The following is a 24293-nucleotide window of genomic DNA, read 5'->3' on the forward strand; positions in this document are numbered from 1 at the left end:
AGTCTAAAAAAAGTCCCTACTCTCACCTCCACACTCCTGGCTTCTCCCTCACTGCCTTTGAACAAGCATTCTTCCGCTCTCAGTCTTGATGATCCACATATTTTGTTAGGTAAAGATTTTGGACCCAACGCCCTTCCTGACACAACCTTCCCCATTTATATCAGCTTGGGACCAGCACTAGTAGTACACCAGCTTGTGGCTTCAGCCCCCGTTGCCTGGCCCTGGAGGCCCTAACAGTTCAGTCCCTGGTTATTGTAACTATCCAATGGAATATGAATTTTCCTGTGTGTCAAAAACAAAACGACACCTCCAAAAGGCCAGAAAATTTGTAAAATCAACATTTAGGAAAGGTTAACATCTTATAGTTTCAAAAGAGCTTGGAAAGAGAGTGAGTACCACGACCTGAATGATTGAGAACCTACACACACATCTTATAGTTTCTGAAAATTTGCCTATTTAGCATGTTTCAGAAACAAAAATCAACTCTAATCCTAGAATGAATGCCAATGAGCTGATGGAAATCAGGACTTTAACATCACCGAGGTTACAACCAATACATTTTCAAGGTTAGGGGTTGCAATAAAGGTACTTATTACCTCTTTTTTATGCAATTTTCACCTGTTTGACACACCCAGTATAGAAGTTGCATATGCATATTAGACTTGCTTAGCATATTGCTAAAATCAAATATTATTATTATTATTATTATTATTATTATTATTATTATTATTATTATTATTGAATCGTTATGTTATATTATTTTTTTTCTAAATTAATTAATTAATTTGTTATAAAGTGAAGCCTAATTCAAGTGGGGTCACGTGTTTGTGCCACGGCGCTTGATGGTCCCGCCCCTCTGTGATAGACAGAACTTAACACCGCCCTCTGAATGTCTCATAACAGCAGCTGGCAGCAGAGAGCGAGACAGCAGGGAGCAGGCAGGGCACGGACAGCTATTATATACCTGGCTTTGCAGAGTACTCGTCACCGCTTCGCCCACAGCTTTCTGTCAGAATATACACTTTTTCCTGCGACTTGCACGCAGCTCAAGGCGCATGCTCAGAGTAACCGACGGCGCATTTGTTTTATTCAGGAACTCAGAGGTGAGTACAGTAACGCCAACCGCAGCTGAACAAAGTGAAATCTGCTCCCACAGTTTCAAGTCTTCGTGTTTTTGTGTCAAAGCCAGCTAACGCGTTAGCTGTGCCTGGACCACCTCTGGCTGCCCTTCGCATCAATGTCAGATAAAGAAGAGCTGGACGGAGGCGGTTTGAGCGGAGTGTTAGCTAGCCCCGTAGTCCGGTGGTAAATAACGGGATGTTGTTCGGTAACCCCGCGAACGAGATGTTCTAGCTTGTCGAGATACTTTTACATTAGGTTCAGATAATCTGTGAGTATTCACCGTTGTTTTCTCTGACTGCGGAGTTAAAGAAAGAGCTGGCGTGATTTCTTCGCCAAAAACAAGTGACAGTTAGCTTCACCCGCTGTACAGTTGCAGTACTCGTTGATCCACGCTCTCTCTCCAAGACTGAGCATAGGAAACAAAGCCTGCTCTAAGTTATGTTTGCTTTTCAGCTGCTGTCTGCAGTACTGTTGAGTTGACCAGGTTTTCGTAATGCTTAGCTGTGGATTTTTGCAAGCCAGAGCTTCCTTCTGACCCCATAGGACCCATTTCACAACATGGGCAATTAAGATAGAGCTAAGAAAGCAAACAAGCTGTAAAATAACAAAAAAGTGATTTGTCTACCAGTTGTGTCCATACTTGTTTTTAAATACGAACAGTTAAAATAAGGTTTCAGATGAAATCAGCTGAAGCTTTTGTTTTGTGTTCTGTGAAGCTGCACACTGATTGCAGTGGTTTTTGTTTGTTTTTTATGTCTGTGGCCCTGTTGACAGTTCTTTGCCTCAGCATGTGATTCTCATTTGCTTTTGTGCTGGCACTAAGAAGAAGAAAGCTGATCTCTACCCTTCCTTCCTGCAGCCTCTCCAGCAACAGTACAGGAATGACAGCATGTCAGCATAAGAGGAAAAAAACACACAACACTGGCCTTTTAAGCTAAAAGACAAAACCAGAAACTAGGCTTGCATTCCACTGGAGCATAAATCCACAAGACTTCCCATATGTCTCTTTTTTTAGGTCTCAGCTTTTTTGCTTGCAATCTGATGTTATAACCAAATAAGGACCCATTCATATTCTGACTACCATGATCCCCATGTTAAACTGTATCACATGTCTTTGTTTTATCTCTCATTTTAATCTGGCTTGAACTTTTACATACAGTAGGTCCTCACCCTCCACTGTGTAATCTAATCCTAGTTTGATAATTACACAGGAAACACCATAATTAGGCGATGATAACCAAACTATCAGGATATTGGTTTGGCTCCTTCCAAGTTTTAAACCACTCAATTTCTACAGGTTGGAACTTGATTAGCTCATCCACATAATCCCATTTCTAAAGTCTAAAGGACAAAGTGTGATTGAATTATATTTCTATTCACCACAGACTTTGCTGCTTCTAATGGGGGTTTTTCCCTCTTTTGTTGTCTGATCAACACGGATATTCAGCAACTTACATTTAGGCCTTCTGTGTCTCTTCCTTCTTGTCTCTAGAGACTGAACAGTTAGAAAGATGACCACTTCATGGAGTGACAGACTGCAGAACTATGCAGACTTGCCCGCCAACATGGACGGCCTTACAATGAAGAAGTACAGGAGGGAGCCCTACCACAGGTATGAAACATCCACAAGGGACACACTGACATTTCACAGCATAGATTAAGCAGCCAGACAGAGACTACTGTGGAAAAAACAAATAAAACTCCTGGACTGATGATTTTGAATTATGAATAGAAATGAAAGTAAATGAATGATAGTTTTCAGGAAGATTTGAGCATTTGTAATTTGGGGCTGTCAGCGCAACATAAAGAATATACTGCTTGTAATATAAGGATTAATAGTGCTCATAATTCAGCTTTCATTCAGAGGTTAAATCTGCAGGTAATAATAAAATATTGTGGACGTCCATTCTGTAATATGAAAAATAATAATATGCAGTTTCTGTTTGTTAAAATGATGGATTGTATGGCCACCCACCACAGAGGCGTTTACAGAATGAATTGCATAGTTATATACAGAACCACAAAGGAATCCAGGGCCGCTCTGTGATACAGACATCAGGACACTAAAGAAACTACCATTATTAATTTCGGACAGCTTATATTTGTGTTTTTTGTTTCCTTTTTATTTCCAATTTGTCATCAGCGAGTAGTCAAAGAAATTGAGTTAAATTTCCTTTGTTTCACGAGTGTGTTTGTTTGTTTCAGCTTAGCTTTTATTGCTTGGAAATGTTTAGTTTTGTTTTGTTTTATTTTTCTCAGTTTCAGTGTTAGTTCTAGTCTTTGGTTATTATAATGTAGGTCTGCTTTTAAAGGACAAATTTATAAAGTTCAGATCAGTTATTACAATACAGGATTTGACTCACAGCTATGTACATGTGCCAGACTCAGTTCACACTGCTGCCTCATACTTAATGTGTTTAGGAATTTGAAACTAAAACTAAAGGTATTGCCTCTGTGTCTTTATTTTGTAATGATGTTTTTCTCTTTAGTAAGAAACATTGTTTCTTTAAGGTTTTTTTTTAATGTATTTGGGGTTTTTTGTATTTCCGTTAAGAATTGATTGATTGACTAATTTATTTTTTACACCAACAGTAACATATAGTTATTTTAAGTAACTATAACAACGATAACTCAAATCATGACTTAACCAGTTGAGTTGTGTTGGGTGGTCTTTGGATTCCCCAACAGTTTATGACAGTAGCTTGTTACTATTTATTTCACCATGGCAAAGCATGTCATACATTTTAAAAATATACTAAAGTGCGTTTCTTAGATTTTACATTGTGTATCACTTATTGTCATTATAACAGAGTGACTGACTAATCTGTGATTATATCTGTGATTATCCTGTTAGCGTGCTGTGTTTTCCAGTTTAATTCCCGTCTTATTTTACTTGTAGTCTGCCATTGGTGCTCAGCATGTACTAGGCTATGTCTCTTTGTCACTTCGACTGTGAAGCAGGCTGTGCTGCCTTAGATGTTTCATAGAATTGATTGTGACTGGGGTGTGGTCTTTGTAGCTGTTATGCAAAATTTTTCACTCATGAAACATCAGCAGAATGACAAGACCCACGGGCTAAATGGACGACTCGAGATCCAGATATGCTCAGCATAATAAACATGTAGTTGGTTTTGCAGGGATTTTATGGCTTTGACTTTATAGTAAGTAGCTTTATTGACCATTAATATATCTTTTCACTTATAAACATCCTTGTTCCTTTACCTGCTTGTAGTAAAGTCCGTTCAGTTATACTGACATAATCAGGGGTTTATTCCCTGTCAGAGCAATAAAATGAGTGTTTCTTTTCAATGTTTAACTCTAAGGCATGTTTACAATGGGTACTGCTTTTCTTCCATGCTATTATATAATATGCAGTGCTCACAAGGTTTATGAAACCATCACTCATTTGTTTGTTCTGCATGTGCTGCTGGGGAATAAATCAACCGAACTGGTTGATTTATTCCCCAGCAGCACATGCAGAACAAACAAATGAGTAATGATTTCAGAAGTTCTTGGTCAATGATTTCACTGACCAAGAACTTCTGTCACATTGTTTCAAAGAGCACCTTTGAACTTTCACTTAGCACTGCATGTGTAACCCTTTGCTGGTTCATGAACTATGAACCAGCAAAGGGTTACACATGCAGTGCTAAGTGAAAGTTCAAAGGTGCTCTTTGAAACAATGTGACAGAAGTTCTTGGTCAGTGAAATCATTACTGATTTAAGCGTGACCTTTTGTTTATCTTACAGACTCACAAAGGCCTTTCCAAAAAAAGTAAGAGCTCAGCCGAAACAGTGCACTCTGTGTATATCACATTGCAGGGGGCTGATGGCTCTGCCCAGTGCAGATAAACGTTCGAGTCACTGTCTGCATGAGATTAAAGCGCAGTGGAAAAAATCTGGCTGATTGTTCTTCAGCTGCGCTCAGATGGAGTAAAAGTTATTAAGGGATTCACTTGTAGGTGCTATTTGAAGCAATACTGATGTCAGCAGGGCCAAAGTCAAGGCTGACTACAGTAATTGATCTTAGGAGGGGCACGCTTTATCATTTATGGCCGTTCTTTACTACCCCTCCCACAGGCATCTGGCAAGAGGTTACATCATAATGGCACCAGCAAAACAGAAATAGAAAAGATTTAAACATTAAATCCTTTGTTCATCCCTGCAAAATGTTGACTGTATTTGTTTTGGCTGATGAGGAGCACATCCTATTTTGATGAGCCAGTGTTAAATGTTAAATGTCAAAATAAGGCCATAATAGGCTCATTTTTTATAAGCAACTAAATATATAAAATAAATATAGATGATCAAATTTGATATAGCATTTTGATATTTGAGTACACGTTTTTCAAGTTTAAAAGGTCGTTAACCTGAATTTGCAAATCAGGTTTTTTTTTTTGGTTTTTTTTACAGGTGATCAGTTTGAGATTCAGTAGCGCTTAATTTCATCTACAAAATTTATTTATTTGTAAGAAAGGATTTACATTAAAAAAAGAAAGAAAGTAAAAAGTACTATTAACTTTGTTAACAGTTACAGCATAAACATATTTAATTAAATTTTTATTTGAATAAAGAAGTCTAAGGATATTTGAAGAGGTAATTTTCTGTTGAAAATCACAACTGGCAGTTTTCACGGCCACAAAAATGAATTTAAAAAATAACCAGTAGTTGTAGGCCAACGACAAATGTGTATATTCAACCAGATGTGAGTAATGGGAAGCAGCTGTAGCTTGTGGCACTGCCGTGCTTGATTCTACCCGACTTGTGATTGTTCTAGATGTCTTTGAGGGCCCACAAACATCATGGTTCACAACAACCCTGACTGACAGCACACAACAACAGAGAATGACGCAGAATGGCCACAATCATTTTTGCAACAAGTCAGAAAATTTCTGAATGGCAAGACAGCAAAGAGAGAGAGGGAGGGGGGCTTTGTTTGTGGGTCCACTGTTGCCCTGCGTTGCTGGAGCAGTGTCAGACCACCGGAGAGTCAAACCGAGGTTTAATTTCACACAGAATGCATTGCCAGTCGTGTCGTGGACTTTGCTCTAAATGGGAACTTGTTCACTATGGAGCCGCTGCCAGGTATTTCACAACTGATTTAGACGTTGGTGAAGATAAATAGACCATTGTCACAGAAAAATGAGAAGATTAGATGCCTTGCAGTTTTAGACTTGTGTATCAGTTCACCCTTGTTTTTAATTTAGTGTCATTCTTGATTTTTCTGTTGGTCTGATACATATTTCGGTTCTTGTATGATTAAATATTGACTTGTATAGAATTTCAACTATGTCACAGCTGTAGAAGATAAGTTATGTAGGTCTGTGCTAGCAGTCAGAGTTACGCAGACAGTGTGTGGCTGTATTTTCTGTGTCTACGAAGCGCTGGTTTTCATTGTGGCCACTTTATATTAAAGTATTTTAAGATATTATCAGAACTAATTATGTGTATTAATTTACTATTATCGTTAAGGAACACGCCAGCAAGTAGATCTCATAAAATACGCTCTAGAGAAACAAACAACTTGTAATAATGAAAGTATCAAAGAACCATCATCCTCGCATGGTATTTCCAGTACATACAAAGATGAAGTGATCTGAAATGGATATTTAGTTCTCATTTTCATTACAGCACCTAAAATGTAGTTAATTATGTGTTATATATTGGTGTTTAATAAGGCTGAAATGACTTGGTAAGCTCTTCTTAAGTACTTGTCATAAGCTGCCTTTTGGCTTCTTAAGGCTCTGTACCTAACACAATAACAGAATTTATTCTTTTACACTGTGTGGTAATTGCCAAATTTGGAGTAGTAGTAGTAGTGGTAGTAACTTCATCTTTTTTTTCTGACCTTTAGATTAGACACTCAAGGACACCCAACAGTAAACAAGATTTGTCCATGTTAGAACTTATCATATTTTCATTTTATGATTTATGTGGATAGAATAATTTGAAGTAATGAGACTGTACAGAAAATCTGAAAGAATAGGGCTATAGCTATCAGTCAAATCTATAAATCACCTATATCATTGTTTATTTGGTGTAGTCTTTTTTTTTTTTTTTTTTTTTTGCAAACAAACTCAAACTGCAAGCTCATAGAGGTGACACCGAGGTTTGTAATCATAACTGTACAAAAGAATGCAAAAATAAGAGTTACACTCTTATTTTTTTAAGAGTTACACTCTTATTTTTGTGTTTTTTACATTTGCTTTATGTATTTTTCTAGATTTGATTTTCACAGTTATTTTAACACCTCAGTCTATGCATGCACAGTGAAATGCACTGAGTCTAAATTACCTGACTTGATAAAATGTAAATCTATAGATGTACCTTTTGATAAAATTTAAAAGTTGTACTTGGAAGAAAAAATGATAGTTGTTGGATATGTATATGTGGGATAACATTCTTCTTTTTCTCACTTGGGGCAACTGCTATGAGTCATAATTTGTTGCGGATGATTACATAAAATTTACAAAAACCTTTTCCCCCCAGAATCTTTGTCAACAGAAGCTTGGCAATGGAGAAGATTAAGTGCTTTGGCTTTGATATGGATTACACTTTAGCAGGTAAGCTAAATACACAGTCACACAATCAATTACAATCAGTCATAATCAGATCAGAGTTTGGATAATCAGTTAACTAATGAAGTGAGTGATTGGAGGGAAAAAAATGCCTATTTATCATTTGAAAAAGAGATTTCACAGTACTATGCAGTCCTATTATAACAAATTATACCCTAAATGGTTCCTGGACTTAAGACTGTAAATAGCGTCCAGGTGCTAATCGGATACAGTTGATTAATTGATCATCAGCAAGTGGGACCACCTCTGTAAAAGCAGACGTTTTGGCAGTTTTCTGGATTGAACAATTGACATGTGTTATCACAATGCCACAGTTTTCCCAGGAGAGGACCCCACAAATTTACCCCAAGTTCTGACAATGGAAAGAAATTTTTAAAACCAAATTAAAAAAAACAAAACCCCAAAAACCCAAACAAACAGAAAATCAACACAAGACTTCTAGAACAATGACATTTGAACAGATGACACCAAAGTGGAGCTCTTTGACTATAATGCACAGTTTGAATACCAAGTACAGCATATCAGCACAAACACTTTATACCAACTGTCAAGAACAGTAGTGAAGAGGTGATAATTTGGGGGGTTTTGTTTGTTTGTTTTTTGCAACTGTAGGACCTGGTTACCATGCAGTCACTGAGCTGACCATGAACTACTCTGTATACCTGAGTCAAAGATGATGCTATCTGTTAGACAGCTAAAGCATGGCCGAAACTGGGTCATGCAAGAGGACAATGATCCCAAGCATACCATTAACTCTACAACATAACAGCTGAAAAGAAAAGACCCAATGACAAAGTCACAGTCAGATTATAATTATTTTTATGATTTTGATCTTTTTTCATTTTTACTTCTTTTTACTTCTAAATTTGCCAGTTTTTAAGAGACGTTTATTATATACGGTCCAAAAGTGTTTTAGATTTAATAAACAATCGATCAATTTATTGATCTAATTAATCAGCACTTTTTAGGGTTTTGGTATGCAGGCCAAGTTGGCTGGAGTGTTGTATAGCACATTCTCAGTTTACATGGCTCGTCTGTGCTGTCATCAACAATACAGTCTTGTCAAAATGACCATTCCTATCTTGATAAACGTTATGTAATGAATCTATAAAAGTGTCTTGGAGTGGCATTGACTGAAAGGGAAACCAACTTTGTGGTTGTCACGTTAAATTTAGATTTTGAGAGCGCATTTATTTATGTGCCTTTAGAAGCTGAAAAAAACTCCCTAGCTGTTAAATGTGCTGTGACCTCATGTTTGGTGTAGATGTTGAAGTCTATAGTATCCCTGTCTTTTCAGCTCTATATTTGGGTACCCTACCATTGCCCCTGAACCACAGCTTGTTGTTCATAAAGTATTATTTAGGTCAATGATAGTGATACACTGAGTATGCCATAACACTAGGATAACGAAATGTTAAGCCAGCAGTAGCTCTCTGTAACACAGACTTAATTGTGTATGTTCTTTTTCCTAGTGGCTAGCAACCTGGCTAAAAATATCCTGATTTTTCATGCCACTTTGTTCTGTGACTCAGCTCCAGTTTTCGGTCTCTACACATCTAAAAATAAATCTTCCCTGACTTTGAAAAACAGGTCACGTTTGTTTGTTGAGTTCAGCAATGACGGCTCCCCTGAGAACAAGAGTCACTTGTAGTTCTTCTTTGACTCTGGACCCCTATCACCATTCGGGGTATAAGAGATTTTACAGATGCTCAGCTGTTGACATGACTCTCTTTATGGGAGCTCATAACCAAGTGTTAATGTTTGCTTGAAGGGTGGCTATCGTGTATCTTTGGAGAGTGTTCACATTTTGATCACAGAACTGCTTCCTCAGATTGACTGTTGCTTAATCACATGCAACGCTATGTGATAGAAGGCGGTTCAGATGTGCAGCACGCCTGAAATATGTACATTTCAAATATTACTTGCTTTTTGCGTGCAATGTTTATGGAAAAAGGTAAGGAAGAAAGATTGGGATTATAAAAATAGAGATTTAAAGCAGAAACATAATTTATTTTTTTAAATCACTATGTAAAAACTCAATAATATCTGTCAGGAAATTTTGGTACACATGAACAAATGAAAACACAGATTATAGTTTAGAAAGTATGACAAAACTAAACATCAGTTGCTATTTCAATCTCCACTGTCCACTTCTGATGATGTGAAGATGTTGCCTACAGTGCTGCTCCTACAGAGATGAGGGGCTCCTGTCTCAGCTTGTAGATAAGTTGGCAAGAATCTGTAAGATTTGAAGATATTTTGCTATTTTAAGCTAGCAGTTCTCAAATATGTACTCTTTGCATAACAAGCGCGGTGGCTGAGTGTAACATATTGGGAGTGGATTGGAGCAGTTGTCAACATGATTAAAGAGTTGTGTTTTTTATTGAGTTCACAGCCTTCATTGTGGCATGTCTATGGTGTGTCGAGTGTTTCCAAACAGAGAAAGAAAGTCTAAAACTCAGAGAAACCAAGAGCAGTTTTTCAGTAATTCTTTTCGCAGTCATTAAGCATTTTGAAAAAATAGTGGGTTTTGGGGAAAACCCTTAAGTTAATTGAACGTATGCAAAACCTAATGTAATGATTTTGCTTATCTTCGGAGATTGTGTGAGGCTTTGGGTGAATTTTAAACACAGTCCCTGTCAACTGTAATCAGTTTGGCATATATCACACTGTGCAAAGACTACTATTGTGTGTATTCAGCATATATTGCAGTTCTGCATAGTGAATTTAAGCTGAAGATAACGGTCATATTATAAAACGTTTTAATAAGTTAACTTTTTCTTTACTTTGGTATGCGATTGTGATTGAAGCAGGAAATGCACTCCATGTCCTGATTCATGAAGATAATTCTCTCTGTTTTTCTGGATTAATCCTTGTGTTTACAGTGACATACTAAAATACCTTAAAAGCTCAGAAAAATCACATCTTATGTATCGAATAAAAAAGGTAAAGTTTGGAAAGGAAATATTGCTAGGAATGCGAAGGAAAAAAACTATTAAGGTGCCTTTAAAGTTCTTGTGACCTTGGTTTCAGATGTCAAAGCATTTTTGATACATTTAAATGTATTCAAGAAAGAAGCAACAATCTAATCCATTCATAAAGCTTGCTGTGTAATCAAATTTCACTATGCCAGCAACAGGGGAATTCCATTTTAATTCAGATATTGAGAAATTACGATTGGTTCTTGGAGACCTCACCATCGCCTGTTACTAGCTGTGCTCCTGTTATCCCTTTCAAGCGTTTGAGAAGAGCACAGACTATAAAAGAAATGCAACGTAAACGAACTAATTAACCAAAAATTAAAGTATTTGTGTTCATATGACTGTCTATAGCTCTTGGAATAAAGACGGTCAAAGAAAATGTGATTTCAGGGCTTGTTTTTAATATCAGCATAAGTATTTTAGATTGTTATAGACAATTTCATAATGCATTGTCGTCATGCATCAGTGTAATGACGTACAGTGACTTCCAGAATGAGACATTTTGTGCAATTTTTCTCAACACGAGGATAAGAAGAGGTGAAAAGTTTGTTCTATTCTAAAGCTTTAGTGCAAACAAATTGCAAATATCATACATTTCGTAAGACTTTGTAAACTGAATTAGCAATGTTGAGACAACATTGCGTCATCTGTTCTTCTGCTCCTAAAGGGAACACGTAACACCCTGCAGAAAGTTGCTCAAACACAGTTTTAGGCCCAGATTGCAGTGAGAGATACAAGCAGGTTTGTCCTAGTTTTCTCACAGACTTTTGGCTGGAATGTGTGCCCCTGAGGCAATGTTTAAGCTTTCTAATTTTTCCCACAATATGCTTCATAGTGTTGCAAATTTGTCACAGAGGCCTACATTTCCACTTTATTCTGTGCAAATATTAAGACACAAGTTAAATTATTGCTGTGTGAAATGGGTCAGATAGAGTCTCCTTGTACGACACACTATATCTGATTTGGAGATAAGGGTCTATCAGCAGAAGGGCTTTCTGCTGGTTGTTTATCTTGTATGCAAGAGGTCTACGTTACATCTAGGCCTGTGGTGGCCTGGCCTATAAACTCTGGAGACATACGTTGCTGCTCAGCAGTGGGAGTATAATTATCTGGCATCAGTCCCATTGGGGATAAAAAGGGAAACAGATCTCTGAAGTTCCCACCACAGGGGGAGAGAGTCAAGGACACAGCAAACAACAATAACCCAACTTCCTGTTTACAAAAAATGCAGTAAACATGAGCATCTCAGCTGTCTCATTTACTAAAACATGCAGCTTTATGTTGCATTATGTAGTCTTGGGTGTGGCTTTCATGAAATACAGTTCTACGATAGTCTATCAACAGTTCACAGTTCGAAGATTTGATGTAAAGGGCTTTTAACATAAAATACCTAACCATAGTTCATTCCAAACTTAACTCTGGCTGGTGCACTTTCATTAAACAGTAACATTATGGACAAAATGACATTTTAAGCCAATTACTGGGGGAACTTTAGTAGCTTTTGACCTAATATTAACTTTGTGTAGTAGGGAGTTTTAGCTGTCCCATAGGTTTTAAAATTGTCTAGAATAATTATTATATATCAAACCATTTTCCTGATTCAGTTTTCCAGCCTGACAAACTCGTAATGAGATTTGATTTATTCTGTTTTATGTGTGGGATGTACTAATTTCCAAAAGACAACATGTAAAGAGAGACTCCCAGTGACCTCAAGTGAAGAGGGTGACATAGGGGAAACAGGTTTTAAAATAGGCTTCTTTGTAGCAACTCATGAGGAATATTACAAGTAAGCAAAGAGGAGGGGGGAATGCAGTTATATTGGTGTATGCTGCTGCTGCTCTGGGCAGAGGGCCCAAACCCTGTTTACTGGGAGAACACAGCAGGGGGTGAACTACAAGAGGTTACGTGATTAAAATGCAGAAACTGCCTCATGCAGTTACATCATATGATTGTTGGGGTTTTCTTTGTTTTCTTTGCATTATTGTAGGGTCTTTACTTTACAATATAAAGCGCCTTGAGGCGACTATTGTTGTGATTTGGCGCTGTTTAAATGAAATTGGATTGAATTCATGCTTACAGAGTAAAGGTGTCAACAAAAGAACAGAGCTTTACTGAACCCAGGCTTTTCCTGTACTTCTCTGTGTACTTATCATCTCTCTGTATAACCCAGGACTTGTGTATGCACACACGTTTTCCAGAGTAGGACACAGATGTTTTCCTGCTTGACCTACAGTGCTGTTCTCTCCAACTAACTCTTCTCTAAGTATCATCAGCCAATATTTCAAACCCTTGAGGGGCCTTCCACCACCCCACTGGGGGTATAGAAAGCAAGCATTAACACCAGTGCATTCTCTGTTTTATATTTATAACATCTGACATATTCTTTCCCCCTGTCAGAAAGCATTTTAATCCTCTGCCAGTCTTTTTTTAGCCTTTTAATTTCCAGAGCCCACTCCTGTCTCGCTTTTCGTTTAGCCTGGGGTAAATATCTACCACTGGCAGTGACGGGTTAGGGGCTCGTCAGTTGGGCTCATTAAAGCCACTGCTTTACATCAAGTGATTTTTCATTTGCCCGCCCGATCCTCTTTCTTTGTGGATTTACATGCAGAACATCCTGGTCTGTGTTGGTAGCCAGGACTGAGAAGGGCATTGGGTGTGAGGGGATGTTCCAGTAGAGTGAAAACATGTTGTTGACAAAATACAGACAAGATGATCTCAAATGGATAAGGTGGCCTTTGAAAACTCAAACTTATTTGTTGTGTAACTTGAGTAAGTGCAACAAAATGCATATCACCTCATTAACCATTGTTTGCCATCGAATCACCCCACAGGCTATGCTTCTGGGGTTTTTAAATACAACATTGTTTGTATAATTTTGAGTCAGGTTTTCAGATCTATACCATTTCAGTACAGCATCACTGTCAATATTAAAGTAGTTATCCTACAAAAGTTAATAAATACAAATTCAAATAAACAGGGGAAAAAGTTTTTAAACATCTGATTTAAAATCTGTTATATTGATAACCAATCATTTGTTTGATTCTATATGTATGTATTTATAAAATATTAAGTACTTTCATGTAACATTTCACAGTTTTTAAAGTGTCTACAGGACACTTTTATGGGCAGCTGGCATTATTTACTAAACTAATGTGCATGTGTTTCCTTTGTAGTGTATAAGTCACCTGAATATGAATCATTAGGCTTTGAGCTGACAGTGGAACGGCTAGTGTCCATCGGTTATCCTCAGGAGCTCCTGAGCTTCGTCTATGACCCATCATTTCCCACCAGGTGAGACCAATCCCATCTCTCTGCACAGACATCATGAGGCTGATCGTGGCCATCAGATTATTGACCAACTGCTGTTTCTGTTGCCTAATCTCTAAACTTTGTAGTCCAGATAACCTTTTAGCTGAGATATCTATCTTAGCCAAGTAATAGTATGAAAAACCCCATCACCTGTGCAAAGTTCAGTGTCACTGTATTTATTTTGTAGTAAAAGATAACAAGTGACAGGAGTTTAAGTGCCAAGATTGTTAGAAAGTTAGAAAGGCTGTTTTACTCGTGCATTGCAAAATCATGCATCCCTCTGCTCCTTTTTTCAGAGGCCTTGTGTTTGATACCATGTATGGAAACTTGTTGAAGGTTGATGCTTACGGTAATATCCTGGTCTGTGTCCATGGATTCAACTTCCTGCGAGGGTAGGTATTTTCAACATTCCCCCTCAAAATGCACAGATCTCTGCATACAAGCAAGCATCATAAATATAAACATTTGATAAAACATTTTATTCCCTTCTGTGCTTTTTTGCTTTTTCCAGCCCAGAGATCCGTGAACGGTACCCCAACAAGTTTATCCAGAGAGATGATACAGAGCGTTTCTATATCCTCAACACCCTCTTCAATCTGCCAGGTGGGTTCAAGTTCAAGCTTATTGTAGCCATTTCAACAAAACAACTGATAGGAATTGTTATGGTGTGCTCACATATAAAACAAGACACATTCCACAACACACAGCACCGCACAACGTGATACAAAATACAAGTGCATATAACAGATCAGCCCATAGTAGCTCAGTGTATCTACCTTTAAAGTGATTTTTAGTGCAACAGGATATAGTCCAGATTGCAGAAGGGAACACTCCATAGTGCAAGTAGTACAGTTAATATTGCAAATGCATGATACATACTAGGGCTGAACGATTATGGAAAATAATCTAATTGCGATTTTTTGCCCCAATATTGCGATTGCGATGCGATATGCGATTATTTTTTTAAGGTCTTTGTCTTCTGTATTATTAAACAAAGACAAGCAATACATCATATAGTATGGCCAATACTATATTACATTAATTTTAAACTGTTCTTTCCTGGAAGACAGACCTCTGTTATGATGACATGAGGTGATGCATGAATTGATGACTGACATTTTTATTTAACTTCTTCAATCACAACAGTATATTTGAACATACACAATAGTTTATTTTTAGCTTACAAACATCTGAGCATAAAGTGCTGACAAGGAACCCTGGTGTAAACATTAAAATGAAAGTCAGTACAATGTGCAGATTGCAGAAATATACATAAAAAAAATCAGTGGCTTTACCACACTCAGTTTTTCGACATCTGTGAACTACTAGACAGTCATTCAATTAAAAAATAATATTAAATAAATAAAACTAATAAATAAAAAATACACACATCTTACTGATCTCTGCAGTCAGTAACATTACACATAAAGTGCAAACATAATAGCAATTGTATAAACACACACAAACACGCCTTTAAAGTTTAAAGGCGTGAAATTGGACGGTCTAGTTCTGATTAGCTAATCAGAAGGCTAGTTCTGATTAGCGTCACCGCTGTCTCGATGGAGTTTAATAAACTCGGCCGTCTGCTTCTTGCTATCTAAAATATAACCAGACACTGGTGTAAATTCTCGACTGTCTCATACTTCTGTTTAATAAGTTTTCTGTTTGACGTTTAGTCAGCTGTGTGAAAACCAAGGAGGAACCCTCCCGGGGGATTAATAAAGTTTTATTTTATCTAATCTAATAACTTTAATCTCAGCCAAACCGATTTACTCACGAACAAACAAAACACTGAAAAAAGCCCAACAATAACATTTTTAGGTTGTCTAAGTGACTTATATATTACGTTTAACCCGAGCAGCGAAACTCCGCGGTGATCTGAAAATGATGTGCCGGGAGTTGTGCCGTTCTCGGCCGCATCAGTAACCCTCGAGCTCCCGGCTAGCTGTCGAGCTGGTGGGTAGCAGACGCCTCTGAAAACGTCGAAGCACTTTTGCAAATATGGGATATCTTGATAAACCGAGCAGATATTTGATGTTTACACAACTACTTTCTCGCCTGAAAATATGTTAAAAGTTTATTTTGTGACCCAGAAAGATTAGTATGAGTAATTTTAAAACTTAGTAGCGGCCGCCATTGCTGGAAACTGGAGTTTGGCTGGGCCGTGCTATGAATTCTGGGATATGGTAGTAATTTGGACAGCCTTCGGCGCGTCTCTGTGACGTAATCGGTCTACAAATGCGGCCTCAGGAGGATGCAGCCCATGAATTGTATAATATAATCGCAGTATAATCGCAGCCTTTGCGGTTAGAAAATTGCACTTGATCATGTCGCGATATTATCGCAAATGCGATATATCGTTCAGCCCTAATACATACATACACATTTTACTGCCCAATGCATTTTGATTATATGAGCACAAGCTGATGTAGGTAAAGTGAATTAATAAGAGCTTCAATGCATCTTCAAGAGCCTAATAGCTTGGAGTTAAGTATTATCCCTAAATATGTTCAGCTAGTAATGGTTTTGCCCAATGGGAAAAGAATGGAAAAGGTCATGTTAAGGGAGGATTGGTCATGGATGATGCTTCTGGCCTTGCTGGTGATTCTGGCGGCTTAGTGTGAAGCTATATAAAATGGATCATACCTTACAGACTGCCTCTCTATTTCCTTAGCTGCTAAATAAAGTCAAGTCTCTGGTGGGCTTAACAATAAGACCAGTGTTTAAGTCCGATGATAAAAATTGGCGTATTGCGGTGGTGGTGGTGGGAAGAACTTTCCCATACAGAAGAATGGGATGAATGTGTACAACAGAATCTAAATCTGGAAGGCTGGGGCGGCAAATAATTTCACTGAGGTTCTTGACATTATCTTCCAATCTTCCTGTTTCCTTCACAGAGACCTACCTTTTTGCTTGCCTTGTGGATTTCTTCACCAACTGTGATAGATATGACAGGTAAGAAAACCTTTCTCTGCTTTATCTGGCCTGCAACAAGTTTCTGGGCGCCGCATGATGAGACCATGACAGTTGCAAGCCACAAAGGGTCAAGAGCAAGCCCTAACGCATGGGAGGGTTCAGGTGTCTCAGCTGCTAATCTCGTCTAATTCTATTGTTAATCCAATGGGAGTTCAGTCAAATAACCCTTCGTTTCGATTACAATTACTATATCTATTAATCTGTTCTACCAATTGTGAAAAAGTATGGATTCTTATCAAATTCAGATAGGAATAAAAACAATTACTAACTATTTGCAGAGAATGAAATCCTGATATAACAACAAGATAATCCTCTGACTGTTAAAGTAAGGAGATTTAATGGCCTGTAATTTTTTTTTGAGAATGTAATCTGGAATGGTTGCATGTCCTTTGTCCTCTGAAACCTGGTTGTTGGTCTTTTAGGGGGAGAATGTTTTCCTGTTTGGCTGGGGACCCCTCCAACAAGGGAAGGCTATCCCATTTAAAAGCAAACAAAAAACAAATGTCATGTTTTTGAAAACCTTCTATAAAACTATGGCCTGTCCGACGGCTGTGTACGTGTGTGTCTTTGCTCCCCTCCCCCAGCTGTGAAACTGGCTTCAAAGATGGCGACCTCTTCATGTCCTTTAAAAGCATGTTCCAGGATGTCCGGGATGCTGTTGACTGGGTCCATTTCAAGGTAAAACACATGCAACCACTAAGATTTAATCTGATTTGTTGGAACTAAAACTAGATCATGTGATGAAATAGAGTGCATAAATTATATCTTGAGGACAAGTTATTATTTGCAAAGAATAATTGAATTGAAATAAACATACTGGCATGTTATATCATCACAACCTCTCATACTTTTGACATCTCTGTGATACCCCTTCCTCTGTCTTGGTGGAAGTCTTACCTTCCTTATTTATTCTGGCCAAATATAACATAATGTGATAACAGAAGGCAGCCACCAACAAGCCAAGTAAAATTTTCCTCATACGATGTCTGAATCGAGTCTCTTGACAGAATCCAGTTAAGTTTGTAATATTTACTTAAGAACATCAGGATAATGTCTCCCAGTTTTTATCTGATATGTATTTGTGAAGACGACATATACAGGAAATTTTGAGACTGTCTTAATAATAATGCCATTCATCATATCGTTCATATGCAGGCATATATTTTCTGTACACATATGTTTCAGTCTGCACTAACATACTAACACAAATTCACAGTTAAAATTCTGTCAACTATGTTTTCTTATATTCAGTTAAAAAGTACTTATACCTGTTTCCAAAATAAACTGCAGTTAAACCATGCATATTTGTCCTAGACTGTAAACCAATTTTTAAACCTTTGCAAAAAGACAAGTTGTTTACAGAAGAATTAGAGATACTCTTGAAACACTACCACTGATTATGCCACAACTAAACAACACAAGGTCCCAAAGGTTCTGCAGCAGTCATCACCAATTACTGCTTCCAAACTGCTATTAACCATACAGCTGTACTTTAAAATGTTACTTCACTAGAATGTCTGATCTTTATTGTGTATAGTGATCTTTTCTTTAGAGTTTGACACTAGAAAGCTGTTTTAATTTCGTGTGCTATAATTGAACATCACCCTGAGCATCCGCTGAAAAGGTAGTGAGTTCAAGATGTGTAAGCACGTTTCAGTGATGTCTTAAAGCTAATGATTAAACTTTTGAAATGTTGCATTATTGCATAATGATAATGGATAGAAAGATTATACCAATGTTAATGCAATTTTAAACAAAGGAGTTAGGTTTACTTGTCATTTTAAGAATTTTTATCAGCGTTTTTGGAAATCCAGCATTATTCACTGATATCTATAGTTATTGATGATTTTGCTAACCCCTTTGTCTCACATTGCAGGGTACGCTGAAGGAGAAGACTGTGGAGAACTTGGAGAAGTATGTGGTGAAAGATGTAAGTAGTTTGTATTCACTGTGAGTGCACTGCTGCAGAGAAAACACACACAGTGTCTCACACTCTTGTAGTCTGTGAAGAGGCTGGTTTGTAAAGATGCTTAGAGCTTCATTCTTTCTCTTTCTTTTCTTCTTCTCTGTTCCCACCAGGGAAAGCTGCCTCTTCTTCTCAGCCGAATGAATGAAGTATCCAAGGTTTTCTTGGCAACCAACAGTGACTACAAATACACTGATGTAAGTGTGTGTGTGTATGTAGTTATGGTGGAAACTTACTGATTAGGGAAAACAGTAATGCAATAACAGTGAAAGACTTAGATGCCAGTAAGTTAATGCCGAGATCCTTTTATTAGTTTTCTACCAGTTTGTCGGTAACACGTGTATTAGCTTATGAACAAAGTATGTGTCGCATCAGACTTAGAGACGTTGTGTTGTGTTACAGAAAATCATGACCTATTTGTTCGACTTCCCTCATGGCCCAAAGGTAAAACATATTTTTTCTATTTCTATTTGGTGACGATTTTTTTTTTTATTATTGTCAAACATAAATGTACATCATGGTTTTATCTTTGTACTCATGTTTGTGTGTTTCCATCCACCCCAGCCTGGCACCCCGCACCGGCCCTGGCAGTCCTACTTTGATCTGATCCTGGTGGATGCCAGGAAACCGCTGTTCTTCGCAGAGGGTACAGTGCTCAGACAAGTGGACACAGTAAGCAAAATCAGAAGAGAGAGTTCTGGCCAGAGAAGACATTATAAGTGAACCCTAGCTGGCATGTGTTATGTTGTGGCTTACAATCTGTCCCTTATTTGCTGTTCAGTCAGGGCTGTTCAGGATTTCTTCGTTTTGTTTTCCAAAAACACACCAGTTGTTTCAAACTGAGGGCCAGCTTACTGAAAACAGTGTAGAGTGCATGAGTGAATTTTTTGTTAGATAGTCGTTCGAGCGTAGTTTGCATTTTTGATTTAGTCACTGGTTCAACCTGGGATCCATTCTAGGGTCGAATTAGACAAAATCTGTATGTCAATTATTTTGGTACATATATATTAATGGGAAGGCAATGATCACAATGATTTAAAACGCATAACATTATGTAAATTTAAGCATGAATTTATGCCAAAAAAACGCAGAGGTAAAGGCCCTAAAAATATGCCATCAGTGCATAAGTAATTAAATGATTGTTCTCAGGAAGATGGAGCAATTGCAGAATGATTCAAAAACAGTCACTCACTTCACTTAGGTTATTCAGACCCACTTTTTAGTGACTTATTTATTTTCTTCATTTCAGACAACAGGACGTCTAAAGATAGGAACCTACACAGGACCACTGCAACATGGGATAGTCTACTCTGGAGGTAAGGCTTTATTTGTTTCATCATTCATTCTTTGAGCTAGGCTTTATTCATCTGTCATTCGTGGACCTTAAGAATGCATACATAGTTGGTAACACGCTACTGTCATTCAGGCTCTTCAGACATTGTGTGTGACTTGCTGGGGGCCAAGGGAAAGGACATAGTATACATCGGGGACCATATTTTTGGAGATATCCTCAAATCCAAGAAACGTCAAGGCTGGAGAACATTCCTGGTTATACCTGAGCTGGCCCAGGAGCTTCACGTGTGGACCGACAAGAGCTGTGAGTCTAGAAAGAACTTGACTCATAATAACACATAGTGTGCAGACATGTGGGAGGGCTAGTTTGACTGCTTGTTTTCTCAGTCTCAGAAAGGACTTGATCTTTAATAGCAATCTGAAATGTAAAATGTTGTGCAAAAACTACATCTATAAGTGCAAAACAAAAACCTGTAAATGATCTCACTCTCAAAGGATACATTCTCAAAACTTCAAATATTTGTACAGCAACTGTACATGCACTCAAATGTGCTGAAGAGAGAGAGATTCACGCTCTCCCTCTGTTTTCCAGCATTATTCGAGGAACTCCAGGGCCTGGATGTTTTCTTGGCAGAACTCTACAAGTAAGAACTGTGACCTTTAGCCTCATCCCCCCCCCCCCAGGTTCCTATTCTGCTGCTCTTTGCTCTCGGCTGTAACAGTGTCTGTTTGCATACATGTGTGGATACTGCATATTTAACAGAAACCCACAGGGCCAATAGGGTAAAGTCTAAAGTGTCAAAGTGTGCACCTGATAAGCAGGTTCACTGACGTTATTTATAGCCTGGCGCAATTCTGTTACGCCACCTCTTTGACTCATCATCTTTCAGGAGGCTGATATCAGTATCCACACCCCCACCCAGTCCTCATCGTTTTTCTCCTGCTTCCTTCTCAGGCATCTGGATAGCAGCAGTAATGAAAGGCCAGATATCAGCACTATCCAGAGGAGAATCAAGGTACACCCTTAATGACCTCTGCTGCTATGACAACAGATGTGCTGCTTATGTGGTTTTAGTGCTGTTTGTTTCATAGAGACTAATCATTAAACCGCCTCATCAAAGAGCCCTTTCAGTCGGTGTTTGTCTCTCATAGGCTATCGGAAAAAGATGCAGATTCAGCTGTTTCACTGAACAAATACGACATCCCAAATAATTTATTAACCGTACTTTCCAGGGTTAATGAATCAGTGTCCCTCTTTTTTTGACGTGATTTTGAAGGCTTACCAGTTTCTCTTTTTCTTCTTGTTTTATAGAAAGTGACACATGACATGGACATGTGCTATGGCATGATGGGTAGCCTGTTCCGCAGTGGCTCCAGACAGACTCTCTTTGCCTCACAAGTGATGCGTTACGCCGACCTGTATGCAGCCTCCTTCATTAACCTGCTGTATTACCCCTTCAGCTACCTCTTCAGAGCGTCACACATATTAGTGAGTATCTGAATGTAAAGTGGGGGAATTGAATGAAACCACGCACCCTTAAGATGCAGACACATTGCCACACTTCACTGATGCACATACTAAAATATTGTCTGTTCTGATCTGTCATTGTTCGTAAAACATTTCAAAGGTTAACTGTGTTCTTGTTGTGTAAAAAATTATTTCTCCTCTTCCAGATGCCCCATGAGTCAACAGTTGAACACACCCACGTGGACATCGACACAGAGTCCCCGCTGGCTACCCGCAACCGCACCCACTGCAGCGACTGCAAAGAGCTAGAGTGCAAGCGCAACCAGCTGACCCGCTCATTCAGCGAGATCAAGCCACCCAACCTGTTCCCTCAGACTCCCCAGGAGATCACTCACTGTCACGATGAGGATGATGATGAGGAGGAGGAAGAAGAAGAAGAAGAGTAATATAATAGGACCTTTAGAGGGGAGCCATGTTCCCGTTCCTGCCTTCTTATCTTTCCTAGTAGAGTCAAGTAGTGATTGCTTTCAAAGCGAGGCAGAGAGGGGAAAACATCTCCAGTGTGCATATGTGTGATCACACACGCTCACACACGTACACATTCTTCAAATTTCTGAGGATAAGTGTAAAGGACCAGTAGCAAGAGAGATCATATGACTGTCAGAAGACTGCATGCTCGGTCCTCTAAACAAAACCTGTATGAGCTTAGTTAAAAAAGAAAACAAACACAAACTTCTTGATTTGTAAATTCATTTGATTTCTGTATAATTCTCCCAGCAGACAGACAGAGCACACACACTCAAACAGACATCACACACCACGTTTCTTTATCTTTTTATACGCTGAGTTTTAAGTCCTGCTGGTGGATCACTTAGTTTTGGTCATGTTTACGGTTTAATCCACCAGGTTTGGACTTTCTACTGTAGTTTGAAGTGTAACACAAACTGACAGAATATGCACATTGCAGTCACGGCGTAAGTGCCGAAAAATCAGTGCAGACATTAAACATTTTTATATGCAACATGGGAACAACATTCAATTTTTTTTTTTTATCCATTTTGTTTTATTTGCTTGTCCTTATAGAGCTGTAACTTGTATGTAAGAGTATTTCTGTGTGTGTTTCTGTCACGGTAGACTCATTCAGACTTTAGCATCCTGAGTGACGGTAAGCAAAGAAGATGTTGGACAAAACTGAAGCACAAGCTCGCACCACTCGATACCCAGATGAATATCTTCTTTGACTTGTTTGGAGTTTGGTTAGGCGTACACAAGTGAGGCTATTGAATTGATGCTTTGTTACCAAGCAACAAAGAGGACAGAGTATCTATATTTTATCCTTAGTCTCTATGACTACCCCGAAACACAGTACTGTTTCTATAAATACCTGTAAGGTAAATGAGATGAGCTAATCGTTCAACACCATGAGCGGGCTGTTATGCAGTATTTGTCAGCTTGATTGTTTTGGAAGTATAACGTAAGTTTTTCATTTATCAGATTTTTCTTTTTTTCTTTTTTGGTAAGGGGGGTGTACAGTACAAGGTCTTCAAGTTTGTTATTTTGCGAAGTGTGTAAAAAAAGGAAAGAGCATGAAAGTGGATTCGGCATGTAATGAAAGTAGTGTTTTCGACAAAAAACTTAATTGAAAAGGTCTAATGAGTTTTAGCTGATTTTTATCCACAGGTCCAGTATTATCATGCCATTCATAGGATGAAATATGAACTGTGTTTACAGTATTTTGCTAGCGGGCTTCTTAACACTACTATGTGTTGTAGATCGTGTTCACAGGTCAGAAATGAGTGAAGTGCTCCAACATTAAATGCTTGATTTTGCATTTGCTCTGATCGTTGCAACAAAATACAAGCTTGTTAAACTTAAAGCTCCTGAAAACTTATTCTAAAACACCTTACACACTTCGTCTTATACGACTTCTATTACGCTACAGTCGGACTAGGAAAAACTGCATAATATGATGTGGCACGACCAAAATGATTGTGACCGTGTGCAATTAACTTCCAAATTGTTGCCTTTGAAATGATTTCTTCAATTATGGAAATTATGTCTGCGACCAGTCACAGTCAGTTGCCCTCTTCAAAGTGTGTTTTGTGTTAAGATGGCGATAAAATAGCAAAATGAGTCAACATGTTATCAGTTTGCAACAGCAAAATGGGGTCAGTCTGTCTTTGACGTTATGGTGATGAATTTGCAAAATCACAAATCTGTTGCAAATTAGTTTTCTGTTTACATACGCAGAAATTCATATTAACTACTTGCATTCAGAGTCCAGTCAGAGCCTCATAGAAATTCAGAAATTCTTCCACAAATGGTGGCATAGTTGCTGCTGGATAGCGATTGAACTGCAAAATGACATAAGCGCTCTGCAACCTTGCCTGTTTTATGGGAATTTAACCAGAATACAACCAGCTGGTAACCAGCTGAGTCGCGTCTTGGAAAGAGATGCGCTCAGATTGATTGCAACATGTTGACTCTAGTTATTTGAATACCTTCAGTCCACGTTGGACCACAAATGTTTGGAGACAGGTTGCATTTATGCAGTCACTGTGTGATTGCTATGAAGCTTGTTATAGACTTCATAGCTTAAA

At 38.3% G+C, this 24293-nt stretch overlaps 1 protein-coding gene across 1 annotated transcript; it reads left to right on the forward strand.

The window, feature by feature from the left end:
• Nucleotides 1-881: 881 nt before the first annotated feature.
• Nucleotides 882-23522, forward strand: nt5c2b (5'-nucleotidase, cytosolic IIb). The gene is made up of 18 exons (XM_026170089.1): nt 882-1103; nt 2615-2734; nt 7612-7685; nt 13855-13972; nt 14287-14382; nt 14502-14593; nt 16888-16945; nt 17551-17644; nt 18843-18896; nt 19046-19129; nt 19335-19376; nt 19497-19604; nt 20182-20248; nt 20359-20529; nt 20818-20869; nt 21181-21241; nt 21538-21714; nt 21900-23522. Exons 2-18 carry the CDS (start codon nt 2634-2636, stop codon nt 22137-22139), a joined length of 1689 nt encoding a protein of 562 aa, XP_026025874.1. The 5' UTR covers nt 882-1103; nt 2615-2633; the 3' UTR covers nt 22140-23522.
• Nucleotides 23523-24293: the final 771 nt, after the last annotated feature.

The sequence above is a fragment of the Astatotilapia calliptera genome, chromosome 6 (assembly GCF_900246225.1).
Source record: "Astatotilapia calliptera chromosome 6, fAstCal1.2, whole genome shotgun sequence".
Taxonomy (NCBI): domain Eukaryota; kingdom Metazoa; phylum Chordata; class Actinopteri; order Cichliformes; family Cichlidae; genus Astatotilapia; species Astatotilapia calliptera.

Coding starts and splice junctions, on each gene's coding strand:
- nt5c2b (XM_026170089.1), top strand. CDS start 2,634: ATGACCACTTCATGGAGTGACAGACTGCAGAACTATGCAGACTTGCCC. Junction 2,735..7,611: donor AGGAGGGAGCCCTACCACAG/GTATGAAACATC, acceptor TTTTCCCCCCAG/AATCTTTGTCAACAGAAGCT. Junction 16,946..17,550: donor AACTGTGATAGATATGACAG/GTAAGAAAACCT, acceptor CCCCTCCCCCAG/CTGTGAAACTGGCTTCAAAG.